This window comes from Engraulis encrasicolus, chromosome 4, assembly GCF_034702125.1.
Source record: "Engraulis encrasicolus isolate BLACKSEA-1 chromosome 4, IST_EnEncr_1.0, whole genome shotgun sequence".
Lineage (NCBI taxonomy): Eukaryota > Metazoa > Chordata > Actinopteri > Clupeiformes > Engraulidae > Engraulis > Engraulis encrasicolus.
The window spans coordinates 9,709,104-9,734,684 of NC_085860.1; the positions used below are offsets into that span (position 1 = coordinate 9,709,104).

The window sequence follows — 25,581 nt, forward strand, 5'->3', positions numbered from 1 at the left end:
TCCAGTCGCTCTAGGTACTCCCAGTCAAAATTGTTCTCCGTTGTACCCAAGTGATGGAACGGTATCCCAGAGGCAGCAAGACTAAGTACATCTCTTGCAGCCTTCAAGAAACAACTAAAGACCTTCCTCTTTCGAGAGTATCTACTAGGTAGGGGTCCCCAAACTAAGGCACGGGGGCCGGATGCGGCCCGCCAAGCGCCTTTGACCGGCCCTCCACCTCTCTGCACCTCACCATTTGAACTGGCCCAAATATTGTTTAAATATTTTATTTTGTTAATCAACAGGCCTTTCTACAGTTTCATTTTCACTAACCTAGTGTGAATCACCAGAAGTTTCTTGTCTTGATAGTTTCTCATCTCACTGTAATATAAACAGGCTTACCATTTCTATTGTATCACTCAAACTGTCAAACACCATATTTTTCTAACCTTTCCTTGCTATTTTTACATGGTTATTAGAAATTAAAACGAATACCTGTGGTATTTCAAATCGAAAAACATGTGAAGTACTCACTTCTTTTGCAAATCACTTGTAATGCTGAACTATTTTGTGCTAGAAATTATGGGTGTAACAGGCAGTGGCCTAATATAAAGCACACATGATTGATCCCGGCCTCTGATCACAGTCAGGAACAATAATGTGGCCCCCAGAGAAAAAAGTTTGGGGACCCCTGTACTAGACTAATGCTTGAGCTGGCCTAGCCACAGGGCAGACTCTTGACATGTTTAGTTTAGTTAGTGTGTGTGTGTGTGTGTGTGTGTGTGTGTGTGTTGGGTGTGTACTCGTACTCTTTATTTACCCTTTATAAAAAAATAAATAATAATTAAAAAAAAAACCCTCTTTGCAACTGCACTTGTTTGTTCTAGTCTGGAGGGAATTTGTGAATTTTCAATCTTGCACTTGTGACAAGTTTCTGATTTTTGGCAAGGTGTTAGGTATGGCTTATGGGTCTAAGGTTTTCCGAAAACCATCGGCTACAAATTGGCGGCGCCCCCTAGTGGCCGATATCCATAAAATAAAAAATGGCCCTATTTTGATTTCTTTTTATTTGAAATTGTTCTATAGTCCACTGTTTCCTATTTCATTTAATGAAATAATAGTTATGCTAATCTCATATTACTATTTGAAGATCTTTTTAATGTCAAATGTGTGATCATGGTCACTTTTTTCTTAAAAACAGTACATATTACACTGTTCACAGCAATGAACTGTAAAATCCCACCCCAAATTTCTGCCACAATGATTTACAATATTTTACTGTAATGTACATCATGCATATCTTCTCCAATTTGTAGCCGATGAGAGCCATACATAACACCCTGCCAAAAATCAGAAACTTGTCACAAAGTGCACGATTTTCACGAATTTCCTCTAGTCTAGACTATTCTGTAGGCCTATATTTCCTGTGCACTTTGTATTTGCTTGTGATGTTGGCTTGATTATGTCTTCTTTTGAAAGTCGCTTTGGTTATAAAGCATCTGCCAAATGAAATGTAATGTAATAGCAGAAAGCATCTAGCTATTAGAAATTCCAACCTTGATTCTTGTATTTTATACTGGCAGGCAAACCTTACAGCAACATCAGTCCTTGAGCTCCAGCCCAATAGATGGCGCAATCATATCGTGTGAGGCTGTTCTGAATCGCATGAAAGTATGGCGCCTATGGTGCATATCCCTGTGTCGTGCGTCGTGCTTTGTAATTAGTTAGTTTTTTCCGTTATTTTCATCAAACGCATCTATTTATTAATCATGGATGTTTTTTGGACAACACTTTAATTGGAATTTAGTCTTAAAATTAATCACAAACCATATCGGAATCAGACAGCCATCAAAAGGATAGCTAGCTACGCTAGCTAGGAGATCTCGCTAGTTTATTTATCCACAGTCTGCAAGCAAGCACATCAGGTGAGCACTAAATTGTGTCGTGAAAAGAAGGAATAGACATCTATAAACTAACTTGGCCAATATGTAGATGAGACCAAAGCTAGTTAAAGTATCAATTGCCGTTGTACTCCTACTTTTGTCTGTTGCTGCGAATGAAGAACATCTGTCATTTTTTGTGGTTGTTTATTTTGATGGGTTGAATACCAGATCATTAGTAGTCACACGTAGCATAAATACATTCTGATCATATTTAGTTTTATGAGCTCGTCGGGGAGAAGCAATGGATCGCCCCCAGTTCTAAACCTTTCTGCTGGTACTGGCTACCGTACTGATAAATACGATGGAAATGTATTAGGCTTTGATGAAATGTATGTATGTAGGAAGTAAGTTATGTATGCAGAATGTAGAGTACCAAGGCTTTTTTCATCACATTCACTGTACATACTTGTCATGCCATCTAGCAAAAGTCCAAGATGGACCCAGACGACGGCGAAGAGCCAGTGCCGAGATCTGCCACGGGAGATGCAGACACAGCTATGATGGACATGACAACAAGTGAAAAGGTAGCTCTTTTAAACATACAACAGCAGCTGATTCTGACTCACATGTACTAATAGTAGTAATAGTCCAGGGTGTCGAATTGTGCTATTTCAACAGGTTGTTGATCTTCTGAACCAGGCTGCGCTGAGAAATACAGAAAATAAACTGGTAGACTTGAAACAGGTCAGTGGACTACCATGCAAAATACGTTTCAAACTGGAATATTGTTCAGAGGTGTCATAAAATAGAGGGAGAGAGACATTGTTTCCTTCCTGCACACGTAACTTATCTGAGTAAAAAGTAGACACGTGTACTTGTCTTAAGATCAGAAGTCTGTATCTCATTGGTACGATGGAGTGAATAATGTAACAGCGATGTCATGCCCCAGATTCTGGGGCACAGAATATCATTCCCCAGTGTTGTACTTAGACCATTTTACTTTTACTTTTGACACCTCTGCTATTGTTATTATATTGTGGGTCATACCGCATAGATCTTAAAATGTTCTTAATCAAACATGTGTCGTAAATATGTTCTTTAGGTACAGGAACTGATCATCAATAAGGATCCTTCTCTGCTTGACAACTTTCTTGATGTGAGTGTCAACATTTCCAATAGTTATAATTGTTAATACACCAGACTGGAACTTAATCAATGAGGACCATAACATGCTTTTAATTATTTTATTCATTCTTGTAGGAAATCATAGCGTTTCAGACAGATAAGTCTATGGAAGTGCGGAAATTCGTCATTGGTTTCATAGAGGAAGCATGGTGGGTTTCTATGACACTTTGATTTTTGGGTTGAATTCACAGGAAAATTAGTATTTCATTACTGCCAAGTGATATTTTGACATCTTAACACATTTCAATTTTACGTTTACAGCAAAAGGGACAACGAACTCTTGTTGAAACTAATTGCCAATCTGAACATGTTGCTGAAAGACGAAAGTGTGAATGTGCAGAAGAAAGCCATCCTCACCCTTACTCAGCTCTACAAAGTGGCCCTTCAGGTAAAACAGTGTTTCAACCACATATGACATTAAGTACTACAAGAGGTAATTGCTGAAGGAAAGATGCTAATACAGGGTGCCAAAAATACATTTAATTCATAATTGCCTTTCAAGTTACCTAAGGACACATAAAATAACCTTGTAATGTATCCATGGGAGAAACAAGGCTTAAGAGATGTGTTGAAACAGGTATGACGTAAATTGGCTGCGTGCGCACCGCTGCCTCAAAATCGTCCATGCTCCGTTCACTTGTACAGAGACTTGACAGGTGTTTTTTCCGAAATAAGATAACGGATGCTCGCGCTAACCTCAGATATGCAGTGGGCACCACGGACACGGGTATTCCTGGCGATGTCATCAGTCCAGTCAGTAGTTTAATGTCTTGTAACAACAAACATCTCCTAGCTTCTGGAACAGCCTCTTCCCTCTCAAAATAGCATAACAAGTGTACTTTTCGGAATCTCTATTTTTTATCAACGTACGCGCTTCAGAACGGCAGTTTTTCTTTCTTTAGTGTCTGCACTGTCGCCCAGTATTACATACAGAATCACCACTCCCGATTTTACCCATGCTGGCAGTTCTCCTAGTGGCCGCAGTCGAGATACGGCTCTGAGCGCAGCAGCCCGTTCTTTCTGAATGTAGTCTGCACTCCCCCTAGAGTGCAGTACCACCCAGAAAAGTGGAGTCTCTCGTAATATCCATACAATATCTCTGGTGTGTTTGAGTCGAAGATGCGCACGCATTCATGAGGATGTCGACTCTGAACGGGTCTATGGGTGGTGTAGCTTAAATTCAAGGGAATGACACCACCTAGTGTTCGTATTATGGCACTACTTTGAATTCAAATTCATTCATTTCGGTATTTCGTACAAGCCTGATTGACATAGAACTTGATGTATAACTGGGGGGTATAACTGCATGGTATTAGAGGATGACATTTTTCGGGAATTCCCGTGGGTCCCGCGGATGGAAGTCAAAATTCAAAGATGAACGGGAGCGGGCAGGAGGGGGAATAAAGATGAATGGGAGCGGGCAGGAGCGGGAATAAAAATGAACGAGAGCGGGAATGCTCGCTTATTTTTTCATTAAAAAAAGCCTCGTTTTGATGAAACGGGAGTGGGCAGGATTGGGAAACATTCTTTTCAGGAGTGGACGGGATGGGATTTGTTTCTTTTACTCCAGTCCGGGATGGGGCGGGATGGGATATTTTTTCTGGGACCGGGATGGGACGGGAGTGAAAATCCACTCCCGTGTCATGCTCTACATGGTATTTTGTTTGGTGTTTAGTGGCTGATGCGGTCCAAGGTGGTGGCAGACATGCAGGAGGCCTGCTGGGACATGGTCACGCAGATGAAGGAGGAGGTGCTGGCTATGCTGGACTCGGACAACGACGGGATTCGAACCCACGCCATCAAGTTCACCGAGTCTGTCATCATCACCCTGACGCCGAGGACGCCCGACTCTGACGTCCCCAAGAAACAAGAGGGGGACATCAGCCTGGACAAAATTCCTCGAGATCACGCTTACATTCGATATGGTGGGTGCAGGAAATCAACTTACGCTCTTCGTCACTTAACACATTGACTACCAGCAGTGTTTTCAGAATCATGTCGTAGACTTCCAGCGTTCTAAACCATTTTTAGGTGTTTTTTGTACAGTCACAGCATATTGTGTGATAGGGCCACCGAAACATGTTATGGCTTGTTTGAAAGGTGAGACTTTCATCTCTTAGAGCGTGTCTATATATGCTTTCATTGCCGAGCTATTGTGAGCTAAACCAAGGCCGGTATCGGCCAAAATCAACATGGAATGGAGATATTGAGGCTTTTATGAATGATGCGCCGTTTCAGAATCTTGTGCTTTTTCACGGTGTCCAGTATGAAATTGGTGTACTAGACACGTCTCTCCTGCTCTGCCACCTCCCCCTGCAATTGTATCAACCAATCAAACGCATTTTCGCCTCCAGAAGTACACGTTACTTCCTTGTGCACAGTCCAAGTTCCTGCGCAACTAATCTTTGCACACACGTGAAACGAGTCTTAGTCACACGCAGTAGGCAAAACATATCCACAAACACGTCCCTAAAGGCATTTAGTGCAACATCAACAACAAAATCTGTTAATCGGATGCGTTAATGCCTCCGATCCTTGTGTGGTAAACAGCTGCTGTGCTGTGCCATGCATCCATGCATGCTACTGTTTACATAGCAGTGTTAGCTTCACCGACAGCAGCAGCCAGCTTCTCCTGTTCACTACAGAGTCAATTTCATCATGGGGGTAATAAAAGAACAGAATGAAGAATCCAACTTATCTGGTCAAATCCGAGGTAAGGGTAATAATCCAATCACAGTTCACATTTCACAATGTGTAGGATCTGGCCAAGGTTGTTTGCATGGGAAGTAAAAACGGGTTTTCCTGTGATTTGGTAGTCAATGTGTTAAAACTCCTTGTCTTTTTTGAGACTTTGCCTAATGTCCAGCAAACATTTAGCAGAGGCACATGCTCTGTTGTTGACAAAGGCAAGGCAAAGTTAATTTGTAAAGCGCATTCATACACCTCAGCTCAGTGTGCTATGTATAATATGTTATTACTTTTTGTACGTGTCTACTCTCCTCTCCAGATACTCTGTGTGAAGAAGGCAAGGATGCACTGGACAAGCTGCTGAAGTTCATGGTGCACCCTGCCATCTCCAGCATCAACCTGACCACCGCACTGGGCTCCCTGGCCACTCTGGCGCGCCAGCGGCCCATGTGCATGTCCAAGGTGGTGCAGGCCTATGAGACCCTGCACGGTGAGTACCAAGCCACTGGCACACTATGTTATGTCCACATGGAGTAAAGTCTGTTGAGCATTAGGCCTGCCGCACACTGGCTCCGACAGCACTGCGGCGCACTTTTGCTTCCGACAGAATTCGGACCCCCCAAACCCAATTTCACACGAACATTGCATTGATAGTCAATGGGCGGCGCCGACAAAATAGAACTTGTCTCTAATTGCTATCCGACATCGGCGAATGTCAGCGGACAACGCCAGTCTGCGTTGTTCTTTTGAAAACAATGGAATCGAATTTTATCTGAGCAGTGCTCAGCACTTTGTCGGAGCCGGTGTGCGGAAGCCCTTATAGTGAGTAGAGATGGGAAAGTTGGATTGATGAAGCCATTACTTGATTCATAGTTTGCGACAGGTTATGCGGGTGCATTTTCATGTATGATATTGTGCATGGGACATATCTTGATCTGCGGTAGGAAACTCTCATATCCCTTATGGAGTATCCAATATTGTTTTTTTTTTGTTGCTCCTGTACACTCCCATTCAGCCTCAGTCTGCTCAATGGAGTGACAATTCCTCTTCCAACCTGTAGATTAACAGAAGAGAACAAACGGCTTAGTCTTTTAACAGTACCATTCCTCCACTACCTCCCGCAGCCAACCTGCCCCCGACGCTGGCCAAGTCGCAGGTGAGTAGCGTGCGGAAGAACCTGAAGCTGCACCTGGTGGCGGTGCTGCGGCACCAGTCCAGCCTGGAGTTCCTGGGCCAGATCAGCACCCTGCTGCTGGACCTGGGCATGAACCAGAACGACATCAACCGCATCACGCCCGCACACCAGCCCCCGCGCAAGAGGTCGCACGGCGAGCACCACCTCCACGAGGGAAAGAAGAAGAGCAAGATTGGTCAGTGCACGCTGCTGGTGTTTTAGTCAGACGTTTCCATTTTGACAACAGGGTTTTGTGCTGTGCTAGACATGAACGGTATCCTTAAGTAGTCCCTCAGTGTGTTCTCATTGTTATTTTAGTTAAGACTCTCACTGGACAACAGTATTTCAGGATTTATTTGGTGCGATTGTATGTTTGAAATGTATTTCTGAAGTGAGTAAGAGGTCCTGACATGTGCTAATATGTCAACAGACATGAAGGGATGACAATTAATTGGAATAATGACTTCAGGTTCATAGCTCATTCCATGTGGCTGTTGTTTGATTTTAGGTGAAGGTTTATTATGTTGAATACAATTTTTCATGCACAGTATGTTAAGCAATATATGCTTAGTAAGCCTAAAAGGACTTTGATCAAGAGATGAAGTGAAAATTGAAATAATAACTGCATATAGTCAGTCCATAAGTTCAGTTAGAGGGCCCTGCCGTGGCTCTAATGGTAGGGCACTGGGCTGCTACGCCAGTGATAGCGTTCGATTCCGGCCTGGGTCCTTTGCCGAACATTCCCCATCTCTTTCTCCCCATTCGTTTCCTGTCTCACTGTCCTATCAGAAATAATAAAATGGTAAATATTAATAAAACTAATAAAAGTAAATGTAAAAAAATGAAAATAAATTAATAGTAATAAAAAATAAATGAGTTAAGTTGGAGTATATATACATACAGTATATTTTAAAACTTGCTTTGCAGACATAATTTGCATCTGATTTTCCATTTATTGTCTAGGGGGCGAACAGCTGCACACCCTTTTTAGCAAGAGCCTTACCCAACCTACCACTCAATTTTTGCATAGATTTTCTGGAGTTTATATTGATATGTTGTTTGTATGCTGTGTGTCCTCAGAGACCCCACTGATGGTGGAGGATGACGAGGATAAGGAAGAGCCGGCCCCCGTGCCCCCAAAACCAGTGGCTGCCCCCTCCACCTCAGCCATCGACGTCACTGCAGACTTCCTTCGTCCCCTGCTGAACCCAGAAAACGTGGCCAACCTGGTGAGGTTTCATACACTGGTATTGTTGATATCCGGTAGATTAGTACTTGGGAAAATTGCATTTTAGGGATGTTGGCAAGTAAAGGCCTCACCTGGAAAATGATAACCCAAAGGTAATCATAACGCAGGTTAAAAAAAAGGAACAATGCTTAAGAGACCAAAATCAGCTGCGAACTGGTTTCTGACTATCTATCTGACATGACTGCATTTAGAGTTGCTGTGTGCCACTAAAAAGCTGAAAAACGCCAACCTCAAGTTCAAGTGTATTTTATAGCCATATCAACAGTATCAAATACAGTTGCTAGGAAGGTACTTACGACACAGTACGACTACATCTAACCAGCCTGCCGCGTGTGCGTGTGTGTGTGTGTGTGTGTGCGTGTACTCTCCCAGGTGCTGATCAGCATGGTGTACCTGCCCAACGTCATGCCGGCCTCCTTCCAGGCCACCTACACGCCGGTGGAGTCGGCTGGCACTGAGGCCCAGATCAAGCATCTGGCCAGACTCATGGCCACGCAGATCACCGCTGCCAACCTTGGGCCAGGTGAGCTCCAAGTGTGGAGAGGTCGGATGTCATCACAGCAAGAAAGGCTGGTTAAGGCTGCTCACTTGCCGTGAATGTTCTTTTCAATTTGGGACACAAATGTTTGTTGGCCATATGTGATGCATAACACTGTGGATGTAAAATCCATTGTTGTGTTTAAATGTGTTGGAGCGCACAAAGACGGGAAAAGACGAATGCATAAGAAAGGCACACAAAACATGTGCCATCATCATACTACCAATGAAAAGTATACATGGTTAACACCAAATGAGCTCCAGGAATAATGAAACGATTGCTTCTCCCTCAGGTCTAGGGGTGGTACAGTTCACAAAATTCACGGTTCGGTTCATATCGCGGTGACAAGGTCACGGTTTTCGGTTCTCTACGGTTCTTTTTTTTTAGTTCATGATAAATGGTGCACTGGCTAATAGAATCGGACTTATCACTTAATATCCTACATATGGTTTGTATAGGCTTATAATGTGAAAATGGTTTGATTTTAATTGTGTCATCCTCTGATTTGGTCTTATACGCTAATGTTTTAATCAGAGAGACTGGATATGATACTCCTAGAATCTCTGTTTTACATATTTTTCTGGGCAGTACATGAATTGCGGTTTGCGATGGATTGCACGGTTCGGTTCGGTATGTGTGTGAATTGTACGGTTTCGGTTTTCGGTGCGGTTTGTGCCATCCCTACTCAGGTGTGGAGCAGCAGAAGGCTCGCGAGGACGACCCCAATAAGGATGGCGGCGCGGGGGAGGGCACGTCGGACGAGGCGGGCGGCTCCAAGGACCCCCTGATCAAGCGCAAGGTGTCGGCCGTGTCCCTGGGCCAGGCCATCTCCGTGCTGGGGGGCTACTCCGGCAAGAGCGGCCTGCAGATCGAAGACGCCCCCCAGGCCAAGAGGCTGCCCGAGCCCATCGTGCCCTCCGCACAGACCAAGTGAGTCCCACTGACACACACACACACACACACACACACACACACACACACACACACCAGATATTGACAACGTCCCATGGTGTCTTCCGCACAGACCAAGTGTGTCCCACTGAGAGACACACACACACACACACACCAGGGGACCATTCCATCATTGGCGCTGAATGCAGTGGCGCTTACGTGCAAATGCTAAGTTTCAACTAACTGAAGCTTAAACTGAAGCCGTTCCACCACTGAAGATCAGCCACTCATGGGCTCTGTTCACTTCAGCCGTGCTAATCAAAGCTGGCGTTGCGCTCGTGCAAGTTGTGCAGTGGAAGTTCATATCAACGATTGTCGAAAATGCGATTATGTTGGCGACTCGGGCATGCGTTTTCAAGTTCAGCTTTTATCACGACACAGTGAGCGTCCGTAGGTGAGCGGTAATGCAGCTGCACCCTACATTAGAAAACAGTATTCAAATAAAGAGTAGTCCTGACACTGAAAATTATTTCAGTGCGTAATGCGTATAAATAATCTGATTGCACTGGTGCTCTGGAAGAGTATTATTGTGTGTTTCAGAAGAAATTATTTTAGGATAAAGAAAAGCATGGGTAAAACATTCGTCACGCTCTCCACACAGACTAAATACATTTCACAGAGAGAAATACACTAAAAACAACACACACACGCTCGCACAATCGCCATCCCTATCAGTCAGCCATTAAGAGCTGTTATTATATGGTGTGACGTCATCATCAGTCGGTCGCTTTGTGGAATAGCAGCACTTCAGAGAGAACAAGACCCCTCCGCTCCGCGGTCTAAAGATTGTCTCTGTCGTGCTGCTATTCCACGGTAGCGACCTTCTCGCCGAACGTTAACCCTTACTTACTGGAATGGAGTCCTCCGCAACCTATCGTGTCCTCCTCACAGACCAGGCGATTCCCACTGAGAGACACATGAGAAACACACACTTAAACGCACAATAGCGATGGAAATTCGCATATACAGTATACAATCAAATGAAAACCGCCCATGTAAACGTTATTGTGAAGGTATCTTGAGCTGTGATTGGCCCTCTTACTCTTATCTCCTCCTGCAGGTCTGCCAGCTCCAGCGGGCGTAAGAAGGTGTTCCGCCTGGCGGACGTGGTGAAGCCGCTAAACGAGGCCCAGGTGGCCCAGCTCACCAGCTCCGCCATCCAGCGCATCCTGAAGTCGGAGAAGGCTATCGCACGCAGCGGCAGTTCCCAGGTCAGCCACATCACATGGACCTTCAACAGCAGAAATGTGTCTGCCTTCCTCACTCTCTCCATTGTAACACGAATTTTGTTGCCCACCTAACATCTCATTACATTACACCAGGGTTCTAAATTAACACCCGCCAACCGGCCAAATGCTGGTTGAAAAGACCAACTTACTAGCCACTTTGACCCATTACTGAGTGTGTGTTTGGCTAGTAAGATGGACATCTACTAGCTATTCTGGCTGGTGGTGAAAAAAGTTAATGTAGACCCATTTTTTTAACATTATTATCAAACTTATCGGTTATGCTTTTGTCCACAGTGACTTTTAGTTATCTAATTACATCCTACCGTATATGAAAAAAGAATCATGATAGACTCTACAGAGGCATACTGCAAACCACACCAAATTATAGCCCATTAGTTCACTTGAGAATACAATACCATTTCCCCACTGTCTGTCTAGCCACAACAACTTTAGGGGGGCTTTTCCCCATTCAGCATCCCGATTGCAAATGAGAAAATGACCTTTGAATTGTGCTTTTGTAAGATATTGAATTAAACGCATGTCCTCAATGACTAACGCACTAAAGAGGACGGGAGTGCGGATAATGGAAAGAGCCCCATCTTCACTGTCCTATTCCAAATAAGGCAATTTCCTCATCCACTCTCTCCCACGGTTTTCCTGTCACTATATTCACTGTCCTGTGGCAAATACACCGCATTCCACTTTATTATGCAAATGACATTTTTCGCTGTTTCCCCAAATAATCAATACAAATGACAGTCGTCATAATTTTCAAGTCATCAGCCATTAGAGTACAATTTAAACGTTTTTGAATGAACCTTCCAATGATAACGGTATTTTTTAAAATAATAAAAAACTTTAAATGCTCTGTTCCACATTATTACGCAAAATAGTTTTGTAGTGTTGTAATCCAAATTTCTTTCTTTTTTTCCCTTTTACATCAAAACAGTTGGAATTTGGTACCTTCTAAATTACATTTCAATGTTCAATACTTGGTGATAAGCTCTTTGTCTTAGTAACTGGAATGCTGTGATTAACATTGAAGTCAATGGCAGGGCATTGCATGGGAGTTATGGAAGCCCAGATATCCTTGATGCTTTGCTCTCAGCTGTTTTTGTTTGTTTGGTCTGGTGACCCACACTTCACTCTTCAATATACCCGTAGATTTCCATGCCACGTTTAGGTGCTTTGGAGGTGATGACATTCTAACGCACCAGACATAAAACGCCATTGAAAATGAATGGGATGCTATGTCTGGTGAGTTTGAATGTCATCACCTCCAAAGCACCTACACGTGGCATGGAAATCTACAGGTATATTGAAGAGTGAAGTGTGGGTCACCAGACCAAACAAACAAAAACAGCTGAGAGCAAAGCATCAAGGATATCTGGGCTTCCATAATTTCCATGCAATGCCCTGCCATTGACTTCAATGTTAAACGCAGCATTCCAGTTACAGCTTATGACCAAGTTTTGAACATCGAAATGTAATTTAGAAGGTACCAAATGCCAACTGTTTTGATGTAAATGGGAAAAAAAGAAAGAAATTTGTATTACAACACTACAAAACTGTTTTGCGTAATAATTTGGAACAGAGCATTTTGGGCATTTTAAGTTTTTTATTATTTAAAAAAATACTGTTATCATTGGAAGGTTCATTCAAAAACTTTTGAATTGTACTCTAATGGCTGATTACTTGAAAATTATGACGACTGTCATTTCTATTGACTATTTGGTAAAAGGGAAAAAAATGGCATTTGCGTAATAATGTGAAATGCGGTGTAAAGGCACGAAAGTGCCAACATATCTGGAAAAAGACTTCATTCCCAATACCCCTTGTTGTTGACCATATGATGTGTATCACCTAATGGAGATGTGTTGTTTCTGTGCTGCGTGGTGCAGGTGCGTGTGAAGCTGCTGGCGCGGCTGGCCACCCAGTTTGAGGGCGCCATGAAGCAGGACATGCTGGAGTTCGTCCTGAGCGACATGCGTAACCGTAGCGACCTGGCCTTCGCCCTGCTCTACCAGGAGTACAACATCTACCTCAGCCAGCAGGCCGGCAGCTCCCTGGACGGATACGAGTACTGCCTCTTCACCCTGCTGTCAGGGCTGCAGGAGAAACCAGAGCAGAGAGACGGGTAACACTACACACACACACACCCACACACACACACACACACACACACACACACACTGCCTCTTCACCCTGCTGTCTGAGCTCCAGGAGAAACCAGAGCAGAGAGACGGGTAACACCACACACACACACACGCACACACAAACACACACACACACACACACACACACACACACACACACACACACACACACACACACACACACACACACACACACACTGCCTCTTCACCCTGCTGTCTGGGCTCCAGGAGAAACCAGAGCAGAGAGACGGGTAACACTACACACGCACACGCACACGCACACACACACACACACACACACTGCCTCTTCACCCTGCTGTCAGGGCTGCAGGAGAAACCAGAGCAGAGAGACGGGTAACACTACACACACACACACACACACACACACACACACACACACACACACACACACACACACACACACACACACACACACACACACTGCCTCTTCACCCTGCTGTCTGAGCTCCAGGAGAAACCAGAGCAGAGAGACGGGTAACACCACACACACACACACAAACACAAACACACACTACCTCTTCACGCGGCAGTCAGGACTCCACTTCAAAATCAAACCTGTTTGATTTCTACGATTTGCGGTCAGCGACTCTTTGAACTGGCAAAATGTTTTCATCCAACATCCTACATGACGAAGAAAACTTGCTTGACTATCGATTGAGATGGTCCTGTGGGGTAATGTTCCACTGATTGTCGTTAAGGGGGGTTACTTTCAGGTGAGAATCGGGCAGATAGTCGTGTAGTTTGAGCCCACCTTCACACACACGCACTAACATCCTCTTGGTGTGGGGGCTGTAGGAGAAGCCAGAGCACATACACACACTCACTGACCCGCTTAGAGACGCATGGATGGACCGGCACACTAGCGCCATACCGTCCTCAACATAAACATACGCATTCTGGTCTGTGTGAAGTTTCTCATCCATATAGGTCATGCGAGTCCAAAGAATTTTGTTGTATGTAACTGGACGTCTTTTTGAAGCTTGAAGTAGTTTCCCTTTCAAGTGACTTCTTCGGGTCAGATGACAACTATATTCTTATGACACACACACACACAAACACACACACAAGCACACACTTCTTTCTTCCACGGAAAAGGAAAACACAAGTACCAGTACTCAAATTCAGCCATTGCAAAGACGGCCCAAGCATTATTAGGTTAAATGACCAAAACACTGACACACACGGTGAAGGATAAGGATTAGGATGAAATTGCATGCCAGTTAGATTTGTTAAATTTGTTAATCCGTGAAATGTCTCTATGTGCCCTACAGTAGTTGGAACGTGTGGTGTTTTCTAGCATTTACTGACATAAATAGCTTCTGACTCGACTTTATGCAGTTCCAGTGAAGTGGCTTTTGTGGTTCTAAGTTTCTGAGATTAAGTTATTCGTCAAGCCGGTCGATGACATGATTCACATAGATTCAAATAGTTCTAGGCAGCGGATTTTTGTTCGCAAGCGACTAACACAGAACCACTACATAACAAGTAAGGATGAAGTAGAAATTAGTTACTTGTACATTACCACACTTTCTGTTTTTTTATGGCCTCTTCCTGGAACTATGCTGCAATACAAAGACAAAGTGCAGTAACTACGACAACAGTGAAACTGAGAAAAAGATCTTCAAAGCCTTGGTGTTGGTTTGGATATTGTAGTAACTGTAGATTTGCCATGGCAATAACTCTAGAACAGGACACATTTGGAGCATATTACCAGAGATTCTTTAAAGGGACACTGTGCAGGAAATGGTCAAAAAAGGTACTGCAACTATGCTGCTTATTGAAATTGGGCTGCCTATTGCCAAATTTGATCTTTACATGAAAGTTTACTAAGTATTAAACACATATTTTCTAGTATGGTCCAAGTACAGTCATTTTTGCAGCTAAAAATGGCTATTTTTGGAAATTCAAAATGGCGGACCATGGAGAAGATCCCCCTTTTCATGTATGAAAAGCGCAATTTTTCCAGTCATAATGAAAACTTAGAATTTGATGCTGGTGATAGGTATTCATGAAAAAGGTAACATTAGTGAATGGGCAGCATGAATTCTGGAAATAAACAACTAAAAATCTCACACAGTGTCCCTTTAAGTATATCGAGATATGCCAATGTAATAGTTGCTATGGGCACCTAACAAGACCAGGTTCCTGTCTGCCTAAAGGGGCGTGTCATAATACTCCTTGCATTGAATAGAACAGTCCTTAGGTCTGCCTTAGGGGGATTTCTCCCCCCCCCTTGCATTTGTAGAACCCGGAAACAATGGACCAATGGAACCTCTCTCTTTCTACTCTCTCTGATATTCCTATTGTTGCTTGTTCACCATGCTTCTTGTGTGTGTTTTCCTGTGCCCTGTCTTGTCCTCCAGGCTCTTCACCAAGCTGGTGTTGGAGGCTCCTCTCATCACAGAGTCAGCTCTGGAAGTCATCCGCCGCTACTGTGAAGACGAGGTGAGGACTGCTCAAGTGCCGAGTGCCTGTGGGAAGAGCACAGCTTCTTTGTTTTTGTTTTTATAGCCAATGTGAATTGAACACACAGTGCAAATTTGTCAGCTTCACCATAAAAGCAACCATAAAATACAGATCTATTTTACTGCCATGGCACTTCAAAAGTATTACATGCGCATAAAATACGAGCATTGCATTTCATACAAAACAAAGGAAGACTTTTGATCTACAGAAATTAGTTTGATATGATAAATGGATGAAATGGTGAAGTGATTTGAGATTGTGCAGTGTCATGTCGTGGTCTCTAAGCTAATGGTGTGCTGGTGCGCTCAATGCCGCTCATGTCTTGCAGACGCGGGTGTATCTGGGCATGACCACTCTGAAGGAGCTGATCCTGAAACGTCCGTCCAGGCAGTTCCAGTATCTCCACGTCCTGCTGGACCTCAGCTCCCACGAAAAGGAGACGGTACACTCCCTCGGCTGCTTATCTTGCCTTTCCACATCGTCATGTTTCTACACGCAAGAATACTCGCTGCTTTATGAGGAGGGCCGGATTAACGAGCAGGAACAATATGGCTGCTGTTTCGGGCCCCCCACCAGCCAGGCCCCCCCCTGATTGTTCACAGGGCAAAAAAATCATCTCCTTCGGTATTGAAAAATGAATGTCAGGTTTAATACTCCTCTCTATAGTTAGCAGACTACATTTATAATTTTGACAATGCTAATGTAATTTTGTCATTATTTTTTTTTTCTGCGGGGGTCCTATCGCAACCTGTAGCCTACGGGCCCCAGGCCATCTTAATCCGGCCCTGATTATGAGGACTTGACAGGGGATTAGTGCAACTGCAAAGTGACAATATTTATTACCGGTATATTAATATTCAGTAAATGCTATTTAAGAGTTCTTGACATGACAACCGTTTTGGGTCTTTTGTGTAGGTGCGTAGCAGTGCCCTGGGCTTCATCAAGCGTATGTATGAGAGGGATCACTTGAGGGACTACGTCGAGAGGTTCGCCCTCAACTACATGCAGTTGCTGGTCCACCCCAACCCACCCTCCATGTTCTTTGGAGCAGACAAGGACATAGGTAACCAAAACGCCATAGATTGTTTAGGAAAGATGATCTAATCATGGAATAATACAGTATGATTGCAGTTTGGATTTGAAACGTGCTAATGTAACAGCATTCGGCCAATGGATGGACAATGTCTTGAACACATGATAATTAGCTATTGAGTGAATCCATCATTTATTTCTCAGTGGTGAGTTAAAGTTGGCTTTTTGCAAAGTTCACGTCCCCTCTGCTATATTAACTCTACAGTATGCTGTCCAGGGCCGTTGACAGCATTCGCTGGGCCCAGGACAAAATCATCTGAAAGGGCCCCCTACCAAATAAATGCAATGTAACGGGGACCCAAATCTTTTGTCACTGGGCCCGGGACAACATACTCGTTTGTCCCTCCCTGTAGGCGGGCCTGATGCTGTCAACACAATGAATCCCTCTCTCGCTACCACTTTGATCCCTGGATGTGTCTTGCCCTCCGCAGAGGTGGCATCCCCCTGGACGGAGGACACGGTGATGCAGTGCCTGTACCTCTACCTCACGCTGCTGCCCCTCAACCACAAACTGGTGCACGAGCTGGCCGCCGTCTACACCGAGGCCATCGCGGACATCAAGAGGAGCGTCCTCAGGGTCATCGAACAGCCCGTAAGATCCCATCCCACCCCACTCCCTCCCTTTCACATTGAGTAGCCTGTAAGATCTGATCCCACCCCACTCCCTCCCTTTCACATTGAGTAGCCTGTAAGATCTGATCCCACCCCACTCCCTCCCTTTCACATTGAGTAGCCTGTAAGATCTGATCCCACCCCACTCCCTCCCTTTCACATTGAGTAGCCTGTAAGATCTGATCCCACCCCACTCCCTCCCTTTCACATTGAGTAGCCTGTAAGATCTCTTTCCTTTCACTTCCCTGGGACATTGGGATACTCTTTGTTGTGCCTTGCTAAGGCCATCTGCTGACTTAATTTGAAATTCTTCAATTCTCAGTCCATTAAGACTGGCCAACACATCTGTGGGTATTTGCCGTAAATACTGGCTGCAGTATCTATGTGTATTGACCTTTGACAATGTTCAATATTTGTTTTTGTTTTTTTCCCTATTAGGTTATAGATAGATAGAGACTTTCTTTATCCCCAAGGGGAAATTCATGTTCCAGGTTGCTGAGTATAGACAAAATGATAAATATAGACAAAAATAAATGAGTGAACACTACGCAGAGAAGTCAACGTCTTTGTCCTTAATCGATTGATTGTCGTTAATTATAGTCATCACTGCATAAGTTGGGTGATTTGATAGTGGTGATGAAAATCATTTGTACTCTGTGTGCGTCTGACAGATTCGAGGGATGGGGATGAACTCCCCTGAGCTGCTGCTACTGGTGGAGAACTGCCCCAAGGGGGCGGAGACACTAGTGACTCGCTGCCTTAACATCCTCACAGAGAAAGGTAGGCCTGGCTTTACCCTTCATGAACTACATATTTATTACTCTTTATTAGGTTGTCTGTGCTTTTCACATCAACAAAGTATTGATAACACAATTGCGCTGAGTTCACATAAACACCTTGTGCTGAAACTTGTTTTCATATTTAAATGCATGTAAACATAGTCAAACATCTAATAGAGTAAGAGACCCCAAACCCCACCTACCCAATGCAAACGAGTGTGCTCAAGTTCAGTCTCCAAAGGGGTTGGAGTCCCCTCCTTCTTCTGTCTCTGTGGCATTTGGTGGCAGCTTGCATTATATGTGCGCTATCACCATCTACAGCGCTAAGGGAACTCTCATTTATTCTCGGTCCAGGAAGACAGATGCTGAGGCACTCAAGGTTGCAATTTTTTTATTTGGCTATAATGCCTACGCGTTTCGGCCCTTATGGCCTTCTTCAGGGCGTAAACTTGAGAGCCCCTACACTGATGAGCACCAAGGGAAAAAGGTGAAGACCCAGAAGCACTCCAATTACCTGCTTGCGTTCCATTTATTCTCAACCTTAAAGTCTCCTAACCTAAGGTCTCCTAAAGGTGCGTTCACCTAACATGACATGGATCCTGGAAAAGTACGGGTTTGATTGATCTTGCTCTACTTGAAGACATAGTCCGTGTTCTGAGTGATCATCTCTCTCCTTGCACAGTGGCGCCCTCTCCTGAACTGGTGGAGCGAGTGCGAGACCTCTACCACAAGCGAGTGGCAGACATCCGTTTCCTCATCCCTGTCATCAACGGCCTGGAGAAGGTCAGTAGAGTCATCACCCTTACAATCACACACTCACAGCAACCAGAGAGAAACACACTTCAAAGGAATGTTGTCAGCTTTGTCAAGCTGCTCAAGTCATCATATTGTGTCTGTGATTGCTATTGCTACTTCTAGGCCGAATTATCTCAAAATGATTCCAGATGAGCACCTCGGCACACTTAACCATCAATAGAGATTCACTCCTAAAATGCCATTCTGCCTTAGCTTTAAACTCAGTGTGTGACTGACCACTGCATGTTTGTTCCCATGCAGAACGAGGTCATTCTGGCCCTGCCCAAGCTGATCAAGCTCAACCCTACTGTAGTCAAGGAGGTCTTCAACCGGCTGCTCTGTGCACAGCATGGTAAGAATGACATGTCATGAATAGGCATATTATATTATATTACATTACATGATATTACATTACATTACATTATATTTGTAGCAACCCTGCTCCTCAGCATTTTATGGCATTAAGTTATTGGTCGTCTAGGGATGATTTACTCACTACTGGGGCCTGGGGTAAGCTGTGGATATGTTTAGAGATGACTGCTGTGCTTTTTGTTATACCCTGAGCACCCACTCCGAGTAACACCTCAGACATAAATGCTCATTTATTATATATATTATGTTGTATTGTATTGTATTGTATTGTATTGTATTGCATTCTCACCCTGGGAGCTACCTGACAGAGTGAGGGGTGTCTTCATTGTTTTAGCAATGTCATAGATAGTGTGATAACTCCTATTGTTCATATTGTTCACAGGTGAAGGTGGCTCCTCAGTTTCCCCCGTCACACCCAGCGAGCTCCTCATCGCCTTACACAATATTGACTCCACTAAGTGTGACATGAAGTCCATCATCAAAGGTAGTGTGTTGTGTTGTGTTATGTTATGTTATGTTATGTTATGCGTTCAACCTACTACTAGGGCACAGTTCTTGTAGTGTTCTGTTGCATGTACAGTATGTCTGTTATGTTAGTGTTTTTGTATGCGAGTCATTGGTTTTGTGTGTGTGTGTGTGTGTGTGTGTGTTTTGCAATCTAATGTAACGTGTGTTTGTGTGTCCTGTGTTTGCGCCTGCGTCCAGCCACCAACCTGTGCTTTGCGGAGAAGAACGTGTACACGTCGGAGGTGCTGGCGGTGGTGATGCAGCAGCTGATGGAGCAGAACCCGCTGCCCATGCTGCTGATGCGCACCGTGCTGCAGTCCCTCACCATGTACCCGCGCCTCGGGGGCTTCGTCATGAACATCCTCTCACGACTCATCACCAAGAAGGTCCTCCTCACCTCGCCTCGCACCCCAAACATTACATACATTACACTTGGCTGACGCTTTTATCCAAAGCCACTTACAGTAATTTGCAGGGTGTTGATTACAGTCCCTGGAGCAATGTGGGGTTAGGTGCCTTGCTCAAGGGTGATTGAGCCATAGACAGATGTGTAGGAAGAGGTCAGGGTGGGTGAACTTTTCCATATTATACAGGGAAGAAACTTGAAAAGAATTGATTGCTGATCATTGTCTGGAGGTCAAGTGTACTGCGACAATAAATGGCAATTTTTATGCAGTCTTACAGCAGCTCGTATGTCTGAAACTACAGATCAGTGATCAGTTTTTACAAACGTACATGGAGCCAAAGGCCACGTCTGCAGTTGAGCCTTTTATAAGTTGAGTTTGGGGGGGTGAAGAAGGCAGATTAATGTTAAAGATTTTAAATAATTATGCTTCCAGAGAAACAATGTTACCGTAGTGAACGTTCAAATGCCTGACCTGTAGAAAATGGAATAGGCACTTAAGCTCTAGGCGAAGAGTAGTTGCCGACTGCTATATTGACGTTTTGACACCCTAAGAGCAGGTTTCTTTTGATGTAAATCTTCAAAGAAAAGTTGAAGTTGAATTGCTGTCCCTGGTCCATAGCAATATCAGTGTGTTTGACAGGTAACCATAACAACTCCAGTGGCTCCAAAAATCTAACCTGACATCACACAGGTCTTTCCTTTACCTTGCCATTATTTCCACAGAAACACGTGGCCATTAGCGTGGTCCACAATTAAGCGGCACAGTTGATTCGTTTTTAATTCTTTTCAGGCCTGGGCATTAACGCTAACCTGGAAAGTCTTGGAAATTTTCCTTGACTCTGGACTCAGGAAATAATAGAATTAGTAATAATCCTAAAGCATGAAGTGTTGAAATAAAGTTTAAACTAAGGTTTAATCTGTTGTCCAAAAAGCACATTGCAAGTATGTTGGTGTTTTCTTTAAACTATAAAGGTCACAAAAAGGAAAAAACGTTCACCTTTTCTCCAAAAGGCACTCCTCCTGGGTGCCCATCATGTGGCCATTTTTTGTCAACTGAAGTGTAAGACGTCATGGGAAAGAGGAAAAGCTCATATTCTTTTATCCAAAGATACTCGTTCTTTACCATGTGTCATATGTTTCCTGTCAACCCTGAGGACGGAGAAGTGTAGGACAGTGGAAAGGTGTCGTTAGAGTGTTCCTCTCCAAACGTGCCCGTGTTGTGTGTTACAGGTGTGGAAGTACCCGCGGGTGTGGGAGGGCTTCGTGCGGTGCTGCCAGCGCACCAAGCCTCAGTCCTACAGCGTGCTGCTGCAGCTGCCGGCGGCGCAGCTCAACAGCATGTTCGAACGCTGCCCAGAGATGAGGGAGCCCCTACTGCTACACGTGCACTCCCTCACGCCACACCAGGTGCGCACTGACGCTGTTACTGCCTTTACTAACACCACATTGGCTAAGACGAGTGTAATGTGAGAGATTGGAAGAGATGAGTGCTAAGACCTGAGACGAGATCCAAGTAGAGTTTTTGCCTTTCTGGCCGTGCACTTTTGAACTAACTTTTAAGTCAAGTTAACATCTTAAGTAATGTTAAAAATAACGAATAAAGTCAGAAATCACTGGGATTAACAAGAAAGCAATGCACACATTTTGGTCCTATGTAAAAGTTGAAACATTGGTGACTAACTTTTATGAACTTTTTTTATTTTTTATGAACAGCTTACCACACTCACTGCCTTACCACAGTTTTGTGCGATGCTCACTTGCCACCTTCATACATCATAGTGAGATTCACATTGTGGTGCAAGTAACGTAAGGGCTGTCATGTGATATTGGATTATACAACATAACTGAGCAACATGACTGTCTGGTCATCTGAGCCCTATGTCTTCTATGGTGAAGATAAAGACTACTTCTGCCTCTACTAGTCGGAAAGTAGTTTGTCCCTTTCTCCACTCACCAAAGCTTTTCTCTACAGTGTCGGCACTCAAAATTCTCCTGTCCTCTGCACTCCTCTTTTCTCTTGTTTTCCTCAGCATGTCTTTGTTGTAAATCCTCTTGGGTATGAAGGCATTTGCTTAGGCTACAATTTGTAGATAACTGGAGCTCCATCTGTAGTGCCAAGGCGGTTTATCTTTTTCAGATTCTTCAAGCATTTTCAATTCTACTGTAAAAGGTTTCATCATCAAGCTATGCTACTGACTGTTAAATGTCCTCACCCCAGCCCTCACCCCAGCCCTCACACATCCTAATTTTTCTTTCAGCAAGCGCATATCCCAAACTCCCTCATGGCAGTGCTGGAGGCCAACACCAAGCAGCCCGTGCCAGAAGAGCGCACGGAGGAACCAGAGGTCTGGATGATACTCAGCACATACAGCACATCTCACTTAAGGGCAGGATGAGAATATAAATGTAGTTATATCGAGATGTATTCCTGTAGGATGCTTTCCAAATGAAAGGCTGCAGTTTGGTGACTCCCTTCCCAAATAAACAGTTGTCTAATAAGATATGACTTTGGTCATTACGGTATCTTCTTAACTGTTAGTTTCAAACTGCATTAACTTGAGCTCTCCCCGGCGACATCAGTACGTATTTCACTTCACGCCATTGCTATGGTTGGTGTTACGTTCTGTATGTTAGCGCTTAGATTACGTTGGCTAGTTGAGTAGTGTAAGACCAACGGACGAAGAAATTGTAAAATAGACTAGATAGATTGAGCGACATATTTAGATACTACAATGTTGATTTCTAGTTTCAAGTCTGGTTTTTTTGGGTTTTTTTTTTTTTTTTTGTACAGATTTTGGTGCACATGGCATTCGATATCTGTTACTAAATTCTCAACTGGAACTTTTTAAGAGCCAGAACACCTTTCACTTTTTTTTGGAATTTGAAGTGCTGGCCAAAATGTCAACAATTGAAATAAAGGAAAAGGCTGCATTCTTAGATTGACAGTACACAATATATTCTAGTCTACACATTGGGAGAACACAAGCATATACAGATATTGTTTGACTTTTGCCTTGTTATGGTGTATGTTGAAAAGATCCCTCAGGTGTGCTTAACTTTGCTCCAGTAGGCAAATATATATATCTCCCCAATCTCCCCTGTGGTTGCAGGTCCACATGCCTCAGAGGACCATCTCACCCCAGCAGGTGGAGGAGCCCGTGGTGGTGAGGCGGAGTCCCGAACCGGTGCCTGTGGTGGTGCCGGTGGTAGTGCCAGTAGTGATGCCAGTACCAGTGGCAGCGGTGCGGGAGCAGTATGTGCCCAGCGGCGTAGAGGAGCCTGCGGAAAAGATGCACATAGCCACCCCAGGACCAGCCGCCCTGGAGGAGGACCAGCAGGCTGAAGAGCCTCAACCCCAGGTAACACACACACACACACACACACACACACACACACACACACACACACACACACACACACACACACACACACCAGGATCAGCTGCCCCCGAGGAGGAGGAGGAGGAGCAGCAGCAAGCCTGCCCATCAGGTCTCACACACATGAAATGATATTGAACTCACAAGGCTGTCTTCTTTAGCAGGAAGAAGAAGCCATGGAGCAGGAGCACCACACGTCCACCCCTGCGTCTCCTAAACAGGAAGTAGAACCCCCAACAGAGGAAGGAGCACTTCCAGACCATTCCAATGAGGAGCAGCAAGCCAACGAGGCATCAGAGCAGAACGCCATGGAAACAGACAACCAGACTGTAGATGAATGATTTTTCTTTTTATACATCTTTAAATTTTGATGTTTATTTTTCTTTTTGTGCACTGTAATGTGTTAAATAAATACTGAAAAGTAATGTACAATCATGCATTGGTCTTGGGTCATTTTGAATGTTGTGTTATGAAACTAATCGTTGGAAGAGTGGGGTGAGATGTACCAGTTTTTACTTCAAAAACAATATGACCATGTATTTCAGCATGTAGTGCATCTCTGGGAACAATAGTTTCAGTTCTGACATGTAGTGCAATAATACACGTGTAATAATAAACATATAGCTCTCTGGGGGAAAATTGGACTTGTGGTACAGCTGGTTCCAATCCATCTGCAATAAGGCTCCATTGTTTGCAGGGTGAGTGAAATGGCGTAGTCTTCAAAAATATATTGTCAGATGAGATGACAATTGTCGTCTCTGGTTTTCTGGAAACGTTGGGTACAACTCTATCCAAGCTGACACAAATCTTCCCATTGTCTCCTAAATGGCTGTCTTGATTGCCCGGCGACGTATAGTTATCTGCAATTATGGGTGCACTCAAAGGTGTAGGTTTGGTTCGAAAAGTGGTGGGGACATTTCAATCCGAATGGTCCGGATATGCTGTTTTTTGCATTATATTTGTGAAAAAGTGGTAGGGAGAAGCTAGGTTTATCTGGAAAGTGGTATGGACATGTCCCCACCGTCCCCCCCTAAAATTACGCCCATGGGTGCACTGTATTATTAGCCGTAACTTTCCAGAATTAATGCTGCCCATTCACAAATGTTGCCTTTTTCACGAATACTTACCACCACCAATGTTGTTGTATTATTTAGTAAATATTCATGAAATATCTAATTTGACATTAGGCAGCATGGTTTCAATGAGGAGCATAACTGCAAATAAGCATTCTGGCCAGCATCCTACACAGTGGCCAATTTGGATTTATTCAGATTTATTGATGTGCTGCACTATCACAGTCATCATGCAGATACAAACTAAAGCCTAAAACGTCTCTGTAATGAGTAGCTGCAGGAAGGACAACTCAAATGTGAATTCCGCTTTGTAGCATCATTCCATTGTAGGCCTACATCCACCGGACACAAGGGAGTGGAGGAGCATACGGCTACTCTTGTTAAACCAACAGCCCATTGAAAAGCTGACAATCTCGTGATTTGTATTCCTATCGGGAGTTCGAAACATGAAGCGCTTCCTTTGAGCAACAGCTGAACTCGGTAGCCTATTACTCATGAAATGCATCCACTGATGTAACGATCACGGATGACCAACTGGTGGAGCATCGTCACCACGTCAACAGGCAGTCACTCAACATTTTTTTTCCTGAGAGTTTCTGTGAAATGCAAATACTAGGCCTACTGTTAATAGCCTATACAGTTTTTAACCTATGTTCATCTCAGGTGACCAATACAATTAAGAAACAAAAATATGATTCAGTGGCATTTTTAGGCATATTAAAAAGCTAGCCTACAAGTTTAGCCACATTGTAAAATAAAAATGCTTGATTAAAATTGGCTTGTGCCGTTATTTGTATTTATTTATGTTCTTTTTTTTTTAATTCTTGAATTAATCGCTAGCGCTCGATTAATACCTTACCCGTGCAAGTAAGCCTACAAACGTATAACTTGACGTAGAACGCTTGAGCCACTCTTTTTTTTTCTGCCTGACACCATAACAGAATTCCATACTCCTTATAGAATTTTGAAACTAGAACGTTCAATGTTTCAAAGTAGACTGTTCTGCTACTTTGTTTCAGTGCTTTATCACCGCTGTTACAATCGACAGA

The 25,581-nt window shown here is 43.9% G+C and overlaps 1 protein-coding gene across 2 annotated transcripts; it reads left to right on the forward strand.

Annotated features, from left to right (window-relative positions):
- Window positions 1-1,636: 1,636 nt before the first annotated feature.
- sympk (symplekin) lies at window positions 1,637-23,896 on the forward strand. Of its 2 annotated transcripts, none has more exons than XM_063196645.1 (27): window positions 1,637-1,904; window positions 2,345-2,446; window positions 2,541-2,606; window positions 2,965-3,018; window positions 3,123-3,196; window positions 3,309-3,435; window positions 4,723-4,972; window positions 6,055-6,225; window positions 6,860-7,105; window positions 7,990-8,138; window positions 8,531-8,681; window positions 9,386-9,626; window positions 10,708-10,858; window positions 12,778-13,013; window positions 15,417-15,498; window positions 15,848-15,961; window positions 16,435-16,582; window positions 17,043-17,203; window positions 17,895-18,003; window positions 18,685-18,785; window positions 19,059-19,149; window positions 19,552-19,653; window positions 19,875-20,062; window positions 21,313-21,489; window positions 22,341-22,427; window positions 23,193-23,441; window positions 23,621-23,896. In XM_063196645.1, the coding sequence occupies exons 2-27, from the start codon at window positions 2,357-2,359 to the stop codon at window positions 23,798-23,800; spliced, it is 3,795 nt and encodes a 1,264-aa protein (XP_063052715.1). In that variant the 5' UTR covers window positions 1,637-1,904; window positions 2,345-2,356; the 3' UTR covers window positions 23,801-23,896. The 2 variants fall into 2 exon arrangements, with proteins under 2 accessions (XP_063052715.1, XP_063052716.1); XM_063196646.1 differs by having other exon boundaries at window positions 23,624-23,896.
- Window positions 23,897-25,581: the final 1,685 nt, after the last annotated feature.

Bases quoted from the DNA above. Each gene is read 5' to 3' on its own strand.
- sympk (XM_063196645.1), top strand. From the start codon at position 2,357: ATGGACCCAGACGACGGCGAAGAGCCAGTGCCGAGATCTGCCACGGGA. The intron at 8,682-9,385 runs GTGAGCTCCAAG...ATCCCTACTCAG, and splicing joins CGCTGCCAACCTTGGGCCAG to GTGTGGAGCAGCAGAAGGCT. The intron at 23,442-23,620 runs GTAACACACACA...TGTCTTCTTTAG, and splicing joins CTGAAGAGCCTCAACCCCAG to CAGGAAGAAGAAGCCATGGA.